The 18,889-nt window shown below is 38.7% G+C and overlaps 1 protein-coding gene across 3 annotated transcripts in view; it reads right to left on the bottom strand.

The window, feature by feature from the left end:
- The window catches only part of ADARB1 (adenosine deaminase RNA specific B1), a 1,484,163-nt gene that overhangs the window by 21,893 nt on the left and 1,443,381 nt on the right, over window positions 1-18,889 (bottom strand). For all 3 annotated transcript variants that reach the window (XM_044075985.1, XM_044075984.1, XM_044075986.1), the window contains one exon: window positions 5,619-5,797. In XM_044075985.1, the coding sequence (XP_043931920.1) occupies window positions 5,619-5,797 (179 nt within the window). The remainder of the gene's footprint in view (window positions 1-5,618; window positions 5,798-18,889) is intronic.

Below are 18,889 nucleotides of genomic sequence, written 5' to 3'. Positions count from 1 at the left end.
ATCGCAAAAGTAATACCGAAATCTGCTTTGAACTGGTGGTCAATAACACCATATACACAAACGCCATAGATATAGCCATCCTGCTGGCAGATAGGTTCAGTGAGGACTTCACTCCCCTGTCCACATCAGTAAATCAGGTCATCCCCAGCACCTGCCCCCCTGTCCACATCAGTAAACCAGGACATCCCCAGCACCTGCCCCCCTCCCCTCATCAACAGGGAGCAGGTCTTCAATGCCCTCTCAAAGGCAAAAAAATACAGTCTCCATGGGAAACGATAACATCCCTGGCTGTATCCTACATGAATTCAGGCATGAGCTCTCAGCTCCATTAGGCACCCTATTCAACCAAAGCCTGAGCACCGGCTTCGTCCCAGCCGAATGGAGGATAGCCACTGTCATCCCTCTACACAAAGGTGGATCATTCACTGACCCAGGTAATTATAGGCCCATCAGCCTAACTAGTCTGACCTGCAATGCCATGGAACGCCTTATCATGGACCTTATTAACAAGGACATTGGCAACCTCCAAACGTTTGACTCCACATAGTCTGTCATAGTCTGGTTTTGTCAAAGGGGAAACATGCCTGTTAAACTTGGTCGATTTCTTCGAAGCAGTCACCAAAGCCATGGACAAGGGGAAGATAGTGCACACCACCCACCTTGATCTAGCCAAACCCACCTTGATCTAGCCAAAGCCTTCGACACTATTCCCCACTTGGGCATAACAGATAAACTCTCCCAGCTAGGCATCAACCCATATGTTACTAGATGGGTAGCTAAATGGCTCACTGATAAAACCCACTCAGTCAAAATAGGGGAAGCCACCTCTAGCAGTAGACCCGTAACAAGTAGTGCACCCCAAGCATCGGTCTTGGGGCCTCTACTCCTTGGGATATAACTTTCTGAGGTGCAAGCCAAAACCAGTGGTCTGTGGCTGACAAATTTTGCAGATGACTGTAAGCTGGGTGCTGTCTTAAATTCCCCTAGTGCTCCTTACCCAAACTAATGACTGGTGCCAAAAGCATGGCCTCAAACTGAATGCCAAGAAATACATAATTATCCCCTCTGGGATCCACACTAATTATCACATTAATAAAAACGTACTAAGCACGCAATCAGTCATGAGGGACATGGGCACCCAGGTTGATAGCAACCTGACTTTTGACCACCACATTGCCTCCATTGTACGGAAGGCTTCCTACACGGCTCACCTCATAAATAACAGCATTTCATCCAAGAACAAGGAGGTCATAACATCCCTGTACTCCTCCCTTATCAGGCCCATTATCGAGTACAATGCCCCCTTCGGCATGTACTTTGGCAAGCAGATGCAGCAGCTGGAGAGACCACAGAGGTTTCTGACCAAGAAAATCCAGGGTCTCAAACACCTATCATATACAGATAGGCTAAAAGCCCTGTCCCTCTACTCAGTCTCATACAGACTGCTCAGAGGTGACCTGTGGTTGGCATACAAGGCCATCTCAGACCCAGCCTTGATGGAGTTGCTGTATATCCGTAAGTCAAACTCCACTCGCCCAACCTGCATGCAAGGCCTCAACCTGGTCTATGACATTAACAGAACTTGTTGGGATAGATTTGTGTCCCAAAGACTCTCCCATGTGTGGAAAAGACTCCCTTCTCTATGTCAAGCAGATTACCTCTCTTAGCCCTCTTTAAAAGAAACCTGGACGACTGGATGGGAAACAGAAAATACACCCATGGGATCCAACCTGTGTCCCTGCTGGACACTGTTCACATAAATGAACAAAACCAGTAATGATGGAACGTCGTCATTCGACATACTCTACATTACCCAACATACCCTGCCTACCAGCCATATACAAGTAATGTATTGCGGGGGTGAAGCCCCCCTTGCACACCCCACACTCCCTGTTCATTATATACAAACTCTGACATCGCACTACAGTGAGGAAATAGGTGCATTTCTCGATCCCCACTGTACTGCGATCTTCAAGCAGAATGTCAATCTCATAACAGCGAATGCACACTATCATTTGCTGTTGTGGTGTTGACCATTTTCGGTTCAGCTTTCCATGAACTGGAAAATAACCTTTTAACGCTCCCAGTTCGACTGAAAGCCATCCAACATTTTGACAGTAAGCCTAATATAACACTCACTCATGCACACAAATGCAGTAAACACAGCAATACAACAAAAGATATTAAATTTTACATGAACACTTGAAATGCTTTGGATGTTGTATGTCATAGGTTAACACTAGGATGTTGATCACAAGGAAAATTTGCAGCCTAGCCACATAATATCAAATCATGATTACTCAAATACATAAATAATTAATACTCAGTTACAACTGACTTCAATGATTACCGGACAGTCATACCCCTTTCAATGAGGGCCTTGACTTCACTGACTTCCTTGTTAAATCAGGGTTGTAGCACTCAAATTGGTCTACAGTATGTGGAATGTTGCAACTGCACTCCAAAATCAAGGGAAATGTAGACTTGTTAAGCAGCTTTCTGGTAACAAGCTTTTGTTAAGCACAACTCACCACAGCTAAGCTCTAGTCTTGGGCTAGGGCATTAACATTGGTCAGCAGCCATCAGAAGCATAGGGGGAAAGCTGTTAAAACACTTTGTTCAGACTTTTCTCTCCTTTTCTTGTGTAAACCTTGGTGGGATGACACCAATAAAATTCCAAAAACTTGAGCTCACTGGAAACCATAAAGAGGGTTAACATAATACATTGGAATATTTTGACAGTGGATAACAACACCACTAATACTGTAGGTGCTACACTTAGCTTTTCCCTTTCATAATAAGAATATCAAGAGGAAGTTATGCTATAGGACAAACACATTTACTAGGTTATCCAACAGAAAGGGGACACATCTCTGTATAAACTATAATTAATGCAGTTTCATTGACTGATTTGTTTCACCTGAATATCCAAACACTATGAAAATATGTCTCATGTTGATTGTACTACTTTTTAAAATTTTGCTGCATGTAACTCATGTACAGCATTCTACGTCGGTAAGATAAATACACTGCTGAAGGATGCATAAGGAACATATGCGAGATATTAACATAATGCATTGGAAGACACATTATTAGTTATAATGAAAATCATGTGTTTCACTTTAAGGTATTACAAAACCAACAACTGGGAGTGATATCAATAATCTCACAAAAGACAGTCTAATTGGATAACTGAACTTAATTCAAACCTCTCACCAGGACTGAATGACGGTTACTCAAACCTGTTTTGAAAAAAAAAAAAATGAAAAACAATACAAGTGGAAATCGAGTTTATAAACTATATATATGAATTTGTGATTTTACATAGGAATTTTTACGACAGATTTATGTGTCATACACCTTTATATTATCATGTCACTGTATGACAAGTTTTTTATAATTACACATAGAATATGGCTGTGATATTAATTTTTGTGAAATTGCTAGTTCATTTGTTTTGGCTATTCAATAATGTTTACTCTCTGCATGATTCCTGGTGGAGTCCTCTTTCTTTTTTTTTTTTTTTTTATTTAAAGCAGTGGTGCACAACGTCCGGCCCGCGACACAATGCCATCCAGCCCCCAGAAGTAACCAAAAATTTAAAAAAAAGTGAAAAAATGCTATGCCTTACTCTAGTCATGCAAAATTTCCAGCATGTGCTTGCTTACTTAATTGCCGGCAGTTACGCACACCTCTAATTTTAGCCTCGGAAGCAACTATTCTTTGTTTGTAACTTTTAGTCTGCAAACAGTAGTAACTTTCTGCAAGAGTTTGTAACATGTTGTGGCTGCAAGCCAGAATAAATCTAAAAGCAAAGTTGATGTAGAAAACAGACAATTTCATGACAACTGGACAGGACAGTACTGTTTTATTCAGCAGGAGAACAACACTATCTTCTGTGTCAGTCCACAGTGACTGCATATCCTACTGTTGCCACCGACGAGAGTGTTCGAAATGTAATCACATTTAATGTGAATACTGTGACTCATTTTACTAGGGTTCCTATTACGGTGTCGGATCCTTGAAACTTCGAACCAGAGAACATCAAACTCAGATGTTCGAAGTTTCAGGAATTTGAACATAAAAAAATGCAAAACCTAAAACCTACCTAACTGTTGCGGTACTGCACTGTATTGCAATCTCGGAGTTGGTATATTTAAAGAGCGGGGGGGTGCAGGGGGGCTTGCCCCCCTTCTTGCAAAACTGTATTCTTTGTTTTTTTTTTTTTTTTAGTGTTATCGAAGTTCTGACACTTCGAACATAAGGGTTCAGCCTTATGGTGTTCAAAGTTTCAGAACTTCAATAACGTAATAGGAACCCATTTTACTAATGTACTGTTTAGTGTAGTGAAGTCTCTGTTGCAGTTTACTACTGTAAACATGCCAGACACCTGCACCTATTGTTAACTCGTAACAATTTACTATATTTTGAGGTGGCCCGCAGATGCATTAAGAATTTGTGTAGTGGCCCCTCCCCACAAAAAGGTTGTGCACCACTGATTTAAACTCCGAAAGAAAAGTCTGAACAAAGAATTAAACAGCTTTCCATCATTCTTTTGTGATGGCTGATCTCTACATGTTCGCATCAAGTGTGTTACATATTTCAAAGTTGTAAAGCGTTTAATGTTACTACACATTTTTTTTTCTCTGTAACATTTCTAGTACATGGAAGCAAGTAAAATGTCAATGCACTGCAACAATTATAACTGGGTGTCTGATTACCCAGCCTGTTATGTGTTCTTGATGTGGATTGTCAAGATTTACCTCTTCAGTTTCATTCTCCAGGTGATTTTCTTGACATCCATTTCTTGAATACAACTTGTACAAGATCAGAGACCCGATCATTTTCACGTACATTATGGATGGTTTCATCAGCTGGATTGATGATGAATTTGTGAACCCAAAAACTTGCTATTAATTATAATTAATTACATGCAGTGATGCAGTCACCCAAAAGGTCCTCTCTCAATTGAAGCTATGTTATAAAATCACTCACCTTCTATACCCTTCTGATACACTTGCAATTGCTAAAATTGTTTTATTCCCCAAATGTGAATACTGCCTTCCTCTCCCAACCTTCCATTCTTCACAAAATATAAAACTATACATCTATATAATGCTGTATTTTATTTACTTTTGATCTTGTTTTGTGTATAAGATTTATTGCACCTATATTGTATGTTATCACTTTCTACCATATCTATATTACTGCATCACTTTACTGCCCACCTGGGCTTGAGTCATGGCAGAAAAAGGTCTTCAGACTGGTCTACTTACATGGCTAACAAAAATAAATACACACATAAATCACCACATTTGTGAAATCTGTTCTAGTAATTATGAATGCAGTCCACAGTAAAGGCCATTTACCTGTCCTAATATTTCAACCATATCTCTCAACCTCAGATGATTAATTTGTCAAGGTTTTTGAAAGAATTTATTTGCTTGTTTGGTAGGAAAACTATACAAAGTAATGGTTACTTCTGTCATGGATGTAAACAATGCCTTTATGTTTACTCTTGTTACAATACAAACATGAAAACTTCCTGGTTTATGTAACTTTCTACAAATTCCTGATAAACAGCAATGGCACACTGTATAATTTATACAGAAACATACCTTTGTGTAGAGGCGTAACCAACGGTTATAGAGGGTATGCTTGCATAGCCTAGATGGGCGACCCATTTCATCCTTGCCTGTGGTAGCATTGACAATTTCAAGAGCAGAATCTCCAACCGTCCAGTTCACGCTAAAATTGGGTGCTTTGCCAGGCTGACGAGCCTCTGTGTTACTTATCCCTAAAATATTGCAAAAGGAGAGGAATTTGGAAAAAAAGATAAGATAGCTACATCAAATAAGTCTTTAAAAAATAGCATAAACTAGCCCATCTTCCCACACCAGAGCAGAAATCTCAGGAGAAAAACTGAAGCTCAGCAGTATCAGACTTACAGCTCTTTCACTAAAGCAGTTCAATTGTGAAACTATTTGCTTGTTTGATAAGAAAACTATACTAAGTAATGGTCACCTCTTTTTCTTTCACATAAAATTCAGGCAGTACATTACTCTAGTATAAAATATGTTACTGCACTTCCAGTACAAAAACATGCTTCTGAACTGAAAAAAGCCTGTACAATTAAACAGTATTATCAATGCATCTCAAAGAAAGGAAATGGTTCCCAAACGATGCCTTCAGCAACAGCAGCAGAAATCAATATCAGCAAATGAGAGTTCCACCTTTGAAGAAAAAGAAATGTGTGCCTGCCTACATGGCCCTCTGGAATGGTTACAGATTTTCATTGCAACTGCCTTATACAGGTGTATATCAGTTGGAAACAGTAAGAATTTTTAAGGACAACTTTTTTAAAAATGTATTCAGTACAGTGTAACTAGGAAGTTACATGCTTTCAGCCTGACTCACAAGGTTGAGATACAACTATAGAAAGTCTACTGACATCCTATACAAACTAGTGTGGACAATGTTAAGTAATATCAACACACACCTTAGTGAGTGAATGCATAAGCGAAAGAAAAAAACACAGCTGCAAGACAATGGTCCTGATTAGAACATTACTAAGTTTAATACTTTAATGCTAGAAGTCTTTTTCAAGACTTTTTTCTCTCCTTTCCCAGGCTGATCTTGGATCAGGTAACTCCTCCAACCTTACTGAACCTTCTGTTCTAAATCATCCCAAGGAGGCAACACTGGAGGGTATCAGTGGCTCATTTAGCTTGTTTTTATGTAATCCCTAACTTTCATTTGCATCACCATAGTATACCAATCTTGCAAAACAGGCAATCACACCTGTATGGGCTTTTGCCTACACCTTACCGATGAGCTATAATCAATTTTTTTTTAAATTTAAGCAGTGAATTTTTGTAATTGCTTGTGTTTCCGAAGCGTGCTTTAAGGCTGTTACAGGTCGACTCTGACACAGATACCACAAACTTCTACTTAAGGAAGAGTAGGCCTCTCTCTGGCTGTTCTACGCTTTTTAGTCCGCTACCTTTTATTTATCCTTTGCTGACTGGGTGGGTGGGCTGTTCATTGATCCCTCTTCAGCCATGACCCAGGTAAACCAGTCTTGCTTTGAGCATTAGCTTTACCTCCAAAAAACACACACACATTAGATGTCACTGTCCCAGTTGACTTTTTATGATGATTCTTATACATTTGAGTTCCACAATCCTTACATGTCACATCCCTCCTTGAAGATAATTTGAGTCATTTAATCCTCCATCTGACATGAACCAACATCACAAACAGTTCAGGTTCACATGCTACGGTGGCAACAATTGGCCAGTTTCATAAGAAAATTCTATTCAGTACTGAGCTTTCACTTTTCCCCCCATTTTAAATGTTTCAATTATATTTGGTGACTTTCTTGCTATTAGAGTCTTACAAGTAGTGAAGTACACACGTAGTAGAAGTCATGTTATCATCTGTCATTAACTACTGCATATGTTATCCTGTATTATCAGAAACAAATCATGGAACCTGATAAATGTTTCCTTTTATGCTTCCAAACCAAAATTCTGCTCTGCTTTTATAGGGTTTGATTTTGAAAGGTTAGCAGCAATTTCTTGCTGCAGTTTAAAAGAAAAAACAGAGATTTGTTTGTTCCTTTTTTAATTAAAATGTGAGGAAGGTAGGTTGGGGGAAGGTGCAGAAATAGGACCCAACTGTCTGCTGCATTTCAGGAGTCATAGATCTTATTTTTTTTGTCCTTCCACTGAAGAGCTGGGAGAGGAGGGAGGGCGGTGTGTATCTGGCTACCTGGTTAACATTCCTGTGTGCCAGTACAAGGAGCAGGCTTTTTTTTTTTAATTATCTTTGTTTTAAGGACCAAGTAGGTGGGGTACGTTTGTGGGGTCAGCACAGGGTGCTAGTTGAGCCAGCTATGCCTCTGTGAATGCAGACAGCAACAGCAGCCTTGACATGTCAAGCACAACAAATATCTGCCAGTTTCTGGCAATCCCTTCTGCCCCATAATCTACAACAGTCCTCCAAAAATACACCAAGTTCTCATGCAAGGACATCATAAAACTGGGGTACAAGTAATTTGGAATTCTTTCCAATGCCATGAGGTCAAAATTCCAAACATGAAAATTTCATCAATCAAAGAAGTTATGTCTTACCATAATGTTCCATCTATATTGTCGATCTTGCAGATCTCGTTAGCTGCTTCATAGTGTCAGATGTGTTCATTCCACCTCGCGAGCTTTGGCATTTCTTATAGTTGCAAGTTAGTTTTTTTCTCATTATCTAACCTTTAAGTCCTGTTCCTTGCTTCTAACTTTCCTACCCACTCCTCTAGTTTTCTTAGGTGTGTGCATGTGTGTGTTTTCTCATCTCCCTTGCTGTTAGGTACTCTGAGGTAACATCATTGGTACTTATCCCTCCCTTTTACCTTCGGGTAACCTCCGTTACCATCGTTGATATTTTCCCTCTTTCCCTTTCCTTTCTCAAGTGACCTTTGTTTCTCTTCATGGCCGACAAACCCTAGAAAGGCACCTCTGGTTTCAAGAGGTGCCAGAAAAGTGAAAGAAAAATGACAAATTTAGATGGACACTCCTTTTGTGCGCATTGTTTTGGTGCTGTCCATCTTCAGGATGGTTGTGCCATCTGTCACGGGTTCAGTGCTAGAACCCTGCTAGAGTACAATAATAAGCTTATACTTAAAGGACTTTTGAAATCTGATTTTGAAGAGGCCATCTCTGGTTCCAAGACAGAAGCCAGTTCCTCTTCCTCATCATCTTCCTCTTCACAACCAAAAAAGCTCACTCATTCGGTTCTGTCAGCTTCCTTTGAACCACCTTAAAAATTGGCTAAGTCTGCCAACCATCTCTGACATCAGTGAGAAAGGATACTTTTCCCTCGACACCGACCTCCTTGGCACCAATATTGGTGCAAACAACTTTGACTTCGGTACCAAAGGATCACTCAGTACCAAAGGAGCCTCAAATGATAATTTTACCATGGACATCCTATTCACCCTCGACTGACCCATTTGCAGACTGTCCTGTGAGCCCATTTATGGACAGACTGTCTACATCGGCCTCCTCTACTCAGTCCACTAACAACCTTTTGGAGTCAGACATTATGAGACTGATGAATCAGCTCCTGAAAGCAAGGGGATTACCACCATCCTCGGATCTTAGCCTTGTTAGCTCTGGAAACTTGCCTTCTACACCCATGCAAATTCCTCCTTCAACTCCAGCTGAGATTTCGAAGCCCCTGGTGATGACCATCCCGGCTTTGACTGTTTTGATGCTGGTAAGAACTCCTTCTCCAGCACTGATAGTTACCCTGAGCTCTTCCAGTTTGTCAGAACTGGAGATCTCCCAAGGTTGGGGCTTCGTTGCCAGTTCTGAGGGGCAGGGCTCGACTTTGATAGTTCCGGAGCTCTTCATGCCCCTTGGGGCATTGGTATATGTAAGTTCGACCCTGACTTCTGCTTCAGAGGTGGCTTCCTCGGTGCAGGGTAAAGACCATGGTTCCGAAAAGTCTATTTCAGTTCCGGGTTCCCATCTGTCTATTGGAGGGGGGGGGTTCTGCCATCCAGGCTATGGAGAAGGCCTTGTCCATTACGGACAAGCAGTCTATGCCTTCCCTGTCAAGCCAAACAACTTGTCCATCTCCTCGACCAGAGCTTCCTCCAGTCCCTTCCCTGAGACAGAGGGCACAAAAGCCTCAGTAGCGAACCACCTTGGTTATATCATCTTCTGATACCTCTCTGGAACATCCCACTGAAGACGTGCCTTCAAAGAAAAAGTGCAAGAGGAAGCACTTAAGATTCCCCTGAAAAGTCCTTCACAGAAAATACCGATTTCAATGAAGGGGAAGGTTCCCCCAAGTTACCCCTCAAGATGTTTCCTTTGGGGACATCCCAGAAATCCTGAAACAGAGGAGTGGCTGGACTACCCTTGAACTTTTCTCAGAGGAATCAGTATACATAGAGGCTTTTCACACCCAGCCCTCTACCTCTTGGATCTTTCTGCCCGCTGACAATCTTATTAAACTGATCGCCCAGCGAGCATGGAAAATTCCTAACTATCAAGGCGATCCCTAAGAGGCCTGACGAGATTTTCTCTGCCCTAAAAGATGAGCAACTCTGGGCCAAGGGTATTACTGCAGATGCCATGGTGGTAGTGACAGCCACTGAAAAGGAAATTGCCTAAGAAAATCCTATCCATCCTCCTAACAAGGCATTTAGGACGATGGATAGATTTGGGAAGGACGTATACACTTCATCGACCTTCGCTCTCAGGTCCTTGAATTATATGGCGCATTTTACCAGGCTTCAGAGAGAAATGATTAAAGAACTTTCAGATACTCTTACAGGAGCATTAGTTGAATGGGTTCGAGAAAAAGGTTACTGCTCAGCTCACCATGCTTGAATCTATTTCCAATTTGTCAATGAGGCTAATTGCTCATGCTGCCGAAGGGAGAACAAGAGCAGCAGGTTCAGGTGTAGCCATCAGGAGACATGCCTGGATGCGCTTATGTGACTTCACAGAGCCATTTAAGTCTTTCGTCAAAGCTTCATTTGACAGATCATCCCTGTTTGGCCCCAAAGTTAGAGAGACTCTAGCCAGATGTGAGAAAGATGGGAAGACCGTTTCTGCCATGATTCATTTCTCTACTCCTCAACGGCCCTATTCCAGGAACCAGAGAAATGGGAGGCTATGGTTGAAAAAGACCCAAGGACCTTTACAGGACTCGTATGGCAATGACTTCCACCGAGGCAGAGGGAGAACTAATAATGGAAGATGCCATCCAAGAGGCAAGAATGGCTCGAACCAGGGTTCCAGAGACTCTTTCTCTGGTAACTCCTACCAGCACTCCTGAAAGGAGGCCTGACTGCCTTCCTCTGGCGGTAGTAGGGGGACGATTATCCCTGCACCAATCTGCCTGGCTAGAAATGACTACAGACAAATAGGTGCAGGGGATATTTCCAGACGTCACAATATTCCCCTTTCAAAGAAACCAAAAACACCAAGAAGAATCTCAGACATTCCACTCAGTCACAGGGAGGCAACAGTCTTAGAAATTCAAAAACTGCTCAACAAGAGAGTCACCCAGGCAGTCCTGCCAGACCAGAGAGGATCTGGAATTTACTCAAGATTCTTTTTAGTGCCAAAGAAAACAGGGGACTGGAGACCAATCTTAGATCTCAGTCAGGTGAACAAATCAGTTCAACAAACCAAATTCCAGATAGTCTTGGTTCAGTCAATTAAAAAACAAACTAGCACAAACTAAGAAAAAGTACCGGATCCAAAGCAATGAGGTTATAAATTATTAAACCACAGCAGGCACAGGACTAGAAAGAAGTTTATTACATAAAGCACTTTTCGTCTGCAATAGTGCACAGACTTCCTCAGACAGACTACAATTTAAAAAGGCAACTTAAATAGTACAACAATACTGATTCGTAAACCATGGGCCAATCATACAGGATTATGGCCATATATAAAATTTAAAAACATACACTCAATTATCACACTAACTCAAGTAACATTATGAGTAGTATGATATATAAAAATATTAATAATAAAATACTAAAATACAAGATATGTCATGAACCTAGACGCTCAAGCGGAGACCAAATACTGCCAAAATGAAAATGATAAAAATACATAAAGTATATAAAAGTACTAAAAAGCATGATTATCTAGACAAGTTCTTTAATTTGAGGAGGCTGCTAATAGAGCAACCTTCGTTAAGACCTGGTAAAACGTAGGCATTTAATCTAATTTGCCAACGTAATTCTGATGCTTCCAGAAGTAAATGTAAGGGAGCCCCTCTCATGGTGTCATGCATCTGGTCAATTACCATATATCTAAAGTGGTGGTCCTTGTGCTGGGTAATATGCTTAGCAAGAGCATTTTCCTGCTTGGCTTTACTGATTGCGTATTGGTGTTCATAAATCCGGTCTCTTAATCTACGCTCAGTTTTGCCAACATAAAATCCTGTGCATTTTTGGCATAAAGCTAGGTAAACAACCATTCTAGAGTTACAAGTGCATCTACACCGAATGTCGAATCTGATGTTATTGATCTTAAATCTATTAGATTCAAAAATGTACCTACACTGGTTGCAGTTTTGACATTTAAACATACCAGGGGTTCGACTACATTTCACCTCCGGTTGTTCTAATAAACCTTTCAAATTTTTACCTCTTCTATAGGTAACTTCAGGTCTATCACCCACTTTATTCAGAACTAAATGGTTAGAACGAAACATGTTCCAATTCTTAATAATAATGTCCATAATAAACCTGCTAGTAGGGCAGTATGTAAGAATTAATTTAGTATTATTAAGATGAAAGTCAAGTAGTGAATTTACTTCACCCACTGGTTCTAACCTAAACTCAGGTTCACATATTGGGGCGATGTTAAGTATAGGTTGATACATCCCTCTTGTTCTTTTGTTAATAACTTCCTTAAGTAAATTGTCTAGCAAATTTAACGGGTAGCCTCTATGTAGAAACATATTCTTAAGTATATTACATTCCTTAAGGAAGTCATCATCTAGGCTGACCATCCAAGCTGCTCGTACGAGCTGGCCCTTAACTACTGACCTTTTTTGGTAGCTCGGGTGGCAACTACTGAAGTGAAGGAATGAATTAGAGTGTGTTGGCTTCCTATATATACTTGCTACATATTTATTGAGTACTTCGTTTTTCACCAACCATACATCTAGATAAGCTATCGCCTCAGTGTTAAAAGTGGAAGTAAAAGATAAAAAATCAGTTGACTTATTAAAATGATCTAATAGTAAACTGTCAGTTTCTCTACTCTCTAAAAGGATGAAAATATCATCCAGGTACCGGGTGTAGTACTTGATCTTGGACATAAGTGATAAGTTATTAAATACATTCCCCCTTTCCCAGTAAGACATCACAATATTAGCCAAACTGGCCCCACAGGGCGACCCCATGGCCACCCCAATTTTTTGGAGGTAGAAATTCTCTCCCAGTATAAAATAATTATTGTATAGGATCATATCCAATAATTCAATAACAAGAGATATTTCATGTGGTGGGGCACCCTTGCTTTTAAGAAAAAAGGCTACCCAGTCAGTAGCTATTTGTAAAGGTATGCACGTATATAAATCTTTGACATCTATTGTCAAGAAATTATACTCTTTATTAAATGTAATTTTATTTATTTTAGCTAAAAAAGACCAGGAGTCCTTACATATTTGCTCTTCATCCTTCAGGTATTTTTGTAGTATTGTGTCTACCAATTTGGCGCAAGGGTATGTGGGGGATCCACGTCCATCGACTAGAGGACGCATAGGTGGGTTGAGGAGGTCCTTGTGTATCTTTGGTATACCAAAGATACAAGGGAATCTAGGAAATAAAGTAGTAAGGTATTTGTGTTGGTCTTGATCAAGTCTGCCCTCAAGTAGCATTTCATCTAGAGTATTTTTAATGCTGCGGTAAGCATTATTAACTTCAGATCTAGAACTTAACGAATATGCGTCATTTGAAAGTAAATCAAGCATCCTATCAAAATAGTCAACTTTATCAAAAACTACAACTCCTCCTCCCTTATCAGGCTTACAAATTCTTAAGGAATGTGACTTAAATTCCAATAATAACATTTTATCTTTGGCCAAGTCATTGGTACCCTGAATCAAAAAAGTGCAAGTTGCTGTATCTCAAATCAAATTCACAACTGTTCTCAAAAGCTTGAACTAAGGGGTGCAAAGGTGGATTAAACATACTTGGGACCTTGATATTGTAGGGAACATTATTACTAGTGGTGTTAGGTTCAAACAACAGGTTAAAATTCAATTTACGAGCAAACATTTTGATGTCAATAATAGTGTTGACTAAATCAAACTTTTGTTGCGGGACATAAGTATGCCCTTTTGAAAGAAAGTCAGCAAGTTCATCTGGGATAGACACTATTGAGTAGTTAAAAATATTAAAGTCACCTAGTTGGTTGGTGGAAATAACAGGTCTCACAACTTCGTTGATGGAAAGAACCGGAGTATTAGCCACATCTACCAATGAATTATTGGCTAAATTCAAAGATAAGTCCATACTAGGAGCAACAGTGACTGTACAGTCCAGGGCCTCACCAAAGTATAAAGGTAGAGCCAGGTTACGAATGAACCTAGTATCTACTGTCTCTGAAAATTCTGATTCTGTTGTTTCGCCCTGGTTGGTTGCTGTAATTTGTTCCTCTGCTTTGGGATGGCCCCCCGACGGCTGGTATTGTAAAAAACCTGTTGCTGGCCAGTGTGAGTAGCATTATAAGCGGGTTATTGTCTCCGATTCTGTAACCTCTCACTCCTCCTAACGCCATGATCCGCTAATGTGTCTCCGAATGTGTCCAGCTCTCTAATGTTAGTGGGTGGAACCTCACTACCGCTAGCAGTAGTGGATGTATTAACGTTATCGGTGTTAAGGTTCCATGTTTGTGAAGGCGCAGGAGGTGGGTAAGCCACCCCTAATTCATACGCCTTCAAATCACGCTCTAATTTCTTAACTTTATTGGACTTTAATTTGGTCAGGTACTGATCGATGCTACTGAAGCATCTGCTGTAATCATATTTGTACCTGCTAAATTCCTCATGGGATTTGATAGAGTTGTCCAAAACAGTGATTTCTTCATTTAACTGTACCACCCATAATGAGTAATGCTTGATCATTAATTTAAGTAAGTCCAGGCCTTGTTGGTCAAAGAGATTGATTAACTCTTTGTGAAAGTCAGAATTCAAAACCAACCCTGTTGGATATTGAAAATGTCTCAGGCCTTTTGGAATGACATTACAAGCAATGCATTCATTAAAATAGGAAATTTCCAGTTTTAATTTTTTAACCTTAAGTAAAAGTTTATCAAATGTTTTCAGTTTGTCAGCTAATAAATTATTTACCTCTTGGCTGTCAGGTGTGCTATTAGGCATCGTGTGGGCTGCCCTTTGCCCATATCCTGAGAAAACAAAATCCTCAGACAACCAGTTGCCCAGTACCGGAGCCCCATCGAACAGGCTGCTAGACGCATGACTATAGTTTATAATCATAGAAAAAAGATTGCAGAAGCACAAAAGCCCAATGAACTTCTTCTTACAAGTCTTAAAGGTCTTGTAGTCAAAAAATACTTCTCCGTTGATGAAAATCCTTTAATGCTAAGCAACAATAAAATACACGGCAAGTGAAACACTCACTAGTAGTAGAATCCAAAATAAAAACAAGGAATAAATCAAGCGCTTTCACCCGTTCCTATGACGGGCTTTTTCAAGATGAGTTACTACCATTTCTTTGCTTGCTTAAATACAATACTGAAAATTCAATTACTCAATTAAAAAAGTTTTAACACTCCAATTAAGTCAATTATTGGGTGGAATTTCATTAATGCTTAAGAAAGTCACTGCTAAGCGTATTCAGTTCATATACATTTTCGTCAAACAGTTTTTTTAAAGTATTCATACTGTAGTACATTCTGCACACTGTTATTTGTACTTATTAATCGGTGATGTTTTGTGGAACATTGTGCTGAAATTAACAAATTATTACTCTAATTACTAGTAATGTTCTTCCACTAATGTTTGTGTTAAAATAAAAGTAAAAGGTTTTGTTTAGAAGAACCCCTCCGCTCTCCTGTTGTCTGCCGCGGGTAAATTTAGCCGTGGAATCAAACATTAGATCTTGTATAAATTTAACTGACTTTTAGTCCTTACTTTGCTCTCTGCTTATTTTATTACCTGTGCATTATTAAAAGTCAAATAATATGTTGAATACTTCGTTCTCTTCAGTTGTTGAACGTGATACTGTCTTAAAAATAACTAACCACGTACTATTTGTTCTTACATGCTGGAATCATTAAAAGAATGTATTGTGTTTTTTAGGTGTTGGTTAAATCTAAATAAACATATTGTTTCGTTCACATTATTATTTCTCAAACTTCTTAGAATAGATTTTGAATTAGCGATTCTTATTCTGTCGGATCTTTTGTTATTCGACTTAAAGAAAAGACAAGTGTCAGGTCTAATGTTATCAAACTCACATAAAGCTTCAGTGTTATAATATTATTTTAACAGTAAGCAACCTTTGCTTAAAATCTGTTAAAACTTGTTCTAAAAGTTCTAAAAAGTATTCATTTAATACAATATAATTTGTGTGTGTGTAAACATGCACATAGATTTTACTATGTGTCAATCTTATTGTGTTAATCAATTTCCAACTACAATAAATACATTGTTATTGGTTAACATCATAATAGATATCTAATAAATAAATAATATATAAATATATAAATATATATAAATGTATATAAATGAATACATAATAATATAAATATATAAATACATAAATATAAATATAATATAAATGTGTGTTTGAGTATATGTATTAAATGTTCATTAAATATTTTAAAAATGTACTTATGTTTAAACTGAAAAAGCCCGTCATAGGAACGGGTGAAAGCGCTTGATTTATTCCTTGTTTTTATTTTGGATTCTACTACTAGTGAGTGTTTCACTTGCCGTGTATTTTATTGTTGCTTAGCATTAAAGGATTTTCATCAACGGAGAAGTATTTTTTGACTACAAGACCTTTAAGACTTGTAAGAAGTAGTTCATTGGGCTTTTGTGCTTCTGCAATCTTTTTTCTAGCTTTTTGGGACTTAGTTCGTGTTTTGTGTTTGGTGTTTCATTATGGCAGAAAGCACTGAAGGTACCGACTTCCAAGGGACACCACTACTGCTAAGTGAAGGAGCAGATGATTCTCCGGTTACCAGGTCTGAATTTAGACAAGTAATACATCTGTTAACTCAACTAACGAACTCTGTGAGAGACAGTAATATTAATCCCAGCAGCAGAATTGCTGCAAACCAGGAGCAAGAATTTGGCGCGAAGAGAACAAGTATACCGGATTTACCTTCTTCTGATGGTTCTGAGCAACAACCCAGCACTTCGCAAAGGAAGGAACCTTTTTCTCAACACCAATCTGTTTTTCCTGCAACGGATAATTCACAGAGAACTTTTAATTTCAATGCTTGGTCCAGTAAGCAATTTGCCTTCTCAGCAGGTACTGTGCACAATAACGTTACTACTAATAATATTAGCAAAGTAGATTCGGATTTCTCATTGTTTACTGACAAACTATACTCCTTTAAAGCAACAAAACTAGAGATTGACTACCTGCAAGCATGTATTAAAGTAAAGAGAGTGCCAAGAGGGCTACGTATTAATAAATTCCCAAATAATGCAACAGTTGGCTCAGAATTGCATAAAGAAATCTCTGAACTTTTTGACTGTACTGGACTGGAAATGTTACATCTCATGGTGAAGGACTATGAAAAGAAAGCTGACATGTTACTGGAAGAATTGAATATATTGAATGACTCTATTAATACTGACATTTCTTTTTTTAGGATTAAGAAAGATTATAATAATGTTTTTCATGAGGTTGACCAGTACTGTGTAAGGATTATAGAAAGAAAAGTTAAAAAGTTAGAAAGAGATTTAAATGACTACAAGAATGGGATAACATTATGTTATTCAAATAAACAGAACTGGTCCACTAGATTTATGAATAAAAATGGAGCATCTTCTTCTTTCCAAAATGTAAATGACAACACACCCATGACTGAAACTTTGAGACGTAGTGAAAGATTGGCCCAAAAACAGAATAATAATAATACTACCCCAAAAAATATTGACAATCAGGGTTTTCAATTTCCCCAACGCAGGCAAGGGAACAGAGCACAGTTCCAGAACCAACAAGCGTGGGGGAAACAGCGCAGGTAGATATATTAACACTAGACGAGATTAGTTCACCTCAAACACATTCTTCAACATATGTGATAGAGACAAAAAATAATTTCACCATATTTAATTTTACAGAAAATCAAGTTGAGGATATGCATTTTGAATTATTTACCAAGGGTTTTCAGTTTGTCCCAACCAAAAGTATTGATATAACCAAAACTATTTTAGAATTTAAACTGTTCACGAGACAGCTGAATTTAGATATTTTCTTTAAAGGAAAGAACCTTTCTAGGGACTTAGTCAGCAGACCAAATATTTTTAACCCACCCCTTCATCCTGTAGTTAAAATTTTCGAAGATATGATGGAAACAGAAATTAGAAGCTTATCCAATAAAAATGTTTTCAAACAAAATTTACATCAAGACTGCTTTAAACTTATTAAACAACTAAGGAATGAGCAGATAAGGGTAATGAAACCGGACAAAGGGGGAGGGGTAGTTTTAATGTATAAAACAGAATATGAACAAGTAATCCACAATATGCTTCAGGACACAGAACAGTATAGCACCCTTTCAATAAATGAGTTGAACATAGCATATGCAAGGATTAAACATATATTGTATGATATGTTACTGCAAGGAGTTATTAATGAGAAATTACATAATTATCTATTAGTTAACAAACCCCTTACACCAGTAATATTTGGTATACCCAAGATTCACAAGGGGTTAGAACCACTCAAGTTTAGACCAATTGTGGCAGGTTCAGGTAGCATCACAGAACCCCTTGGCAAATTTGTTGATGCAACACTCAAAACTACCATTACATCAATTGGACATATTTGTAAGGACTCTTGGGAGTTCCTTAAAGGTATAAAAAAGTGTTATTACAACAAAACAGACTTCCTAGTAACAATAGATGTAATTGACCTTTTTCCTAGCATTCCACACGACATTGGAACACAATGGTTCAACGAAACACTGATCAAACTTTCAAATTTTAGCAACAATATTATAAATTTATTAACTGATTTTATGGTGATGATTTTAAAGAATAATTTTATTTATTTTAATGGGGAGTTCTTCAAGCAAAATAAAGGGGTGGCCATGGGATCACCATGTGCCTCAGCATATGCAAATTTAGTTCTTTGTCACTGGGAAAATGA

Source organism: Protopterus annectens, chromosome 6.part1 (assembly GCF_019279795.1).
Source record: "Protopterus annectens isolate FY-2018-M chromosome 6.part1, PAN1.0, whole genome shotgun sequence".
Taxonomy (NCBI): Eukaryota; Metazoa; Chordata; order Ceratodontiformes; family Protopteridae; genus Protopterus; species Protopterus annectens.
Note: the sequence above shows the minus strand (reverse complement) of the source record. Positions and strands in the feature narration are given on the sequence as shown.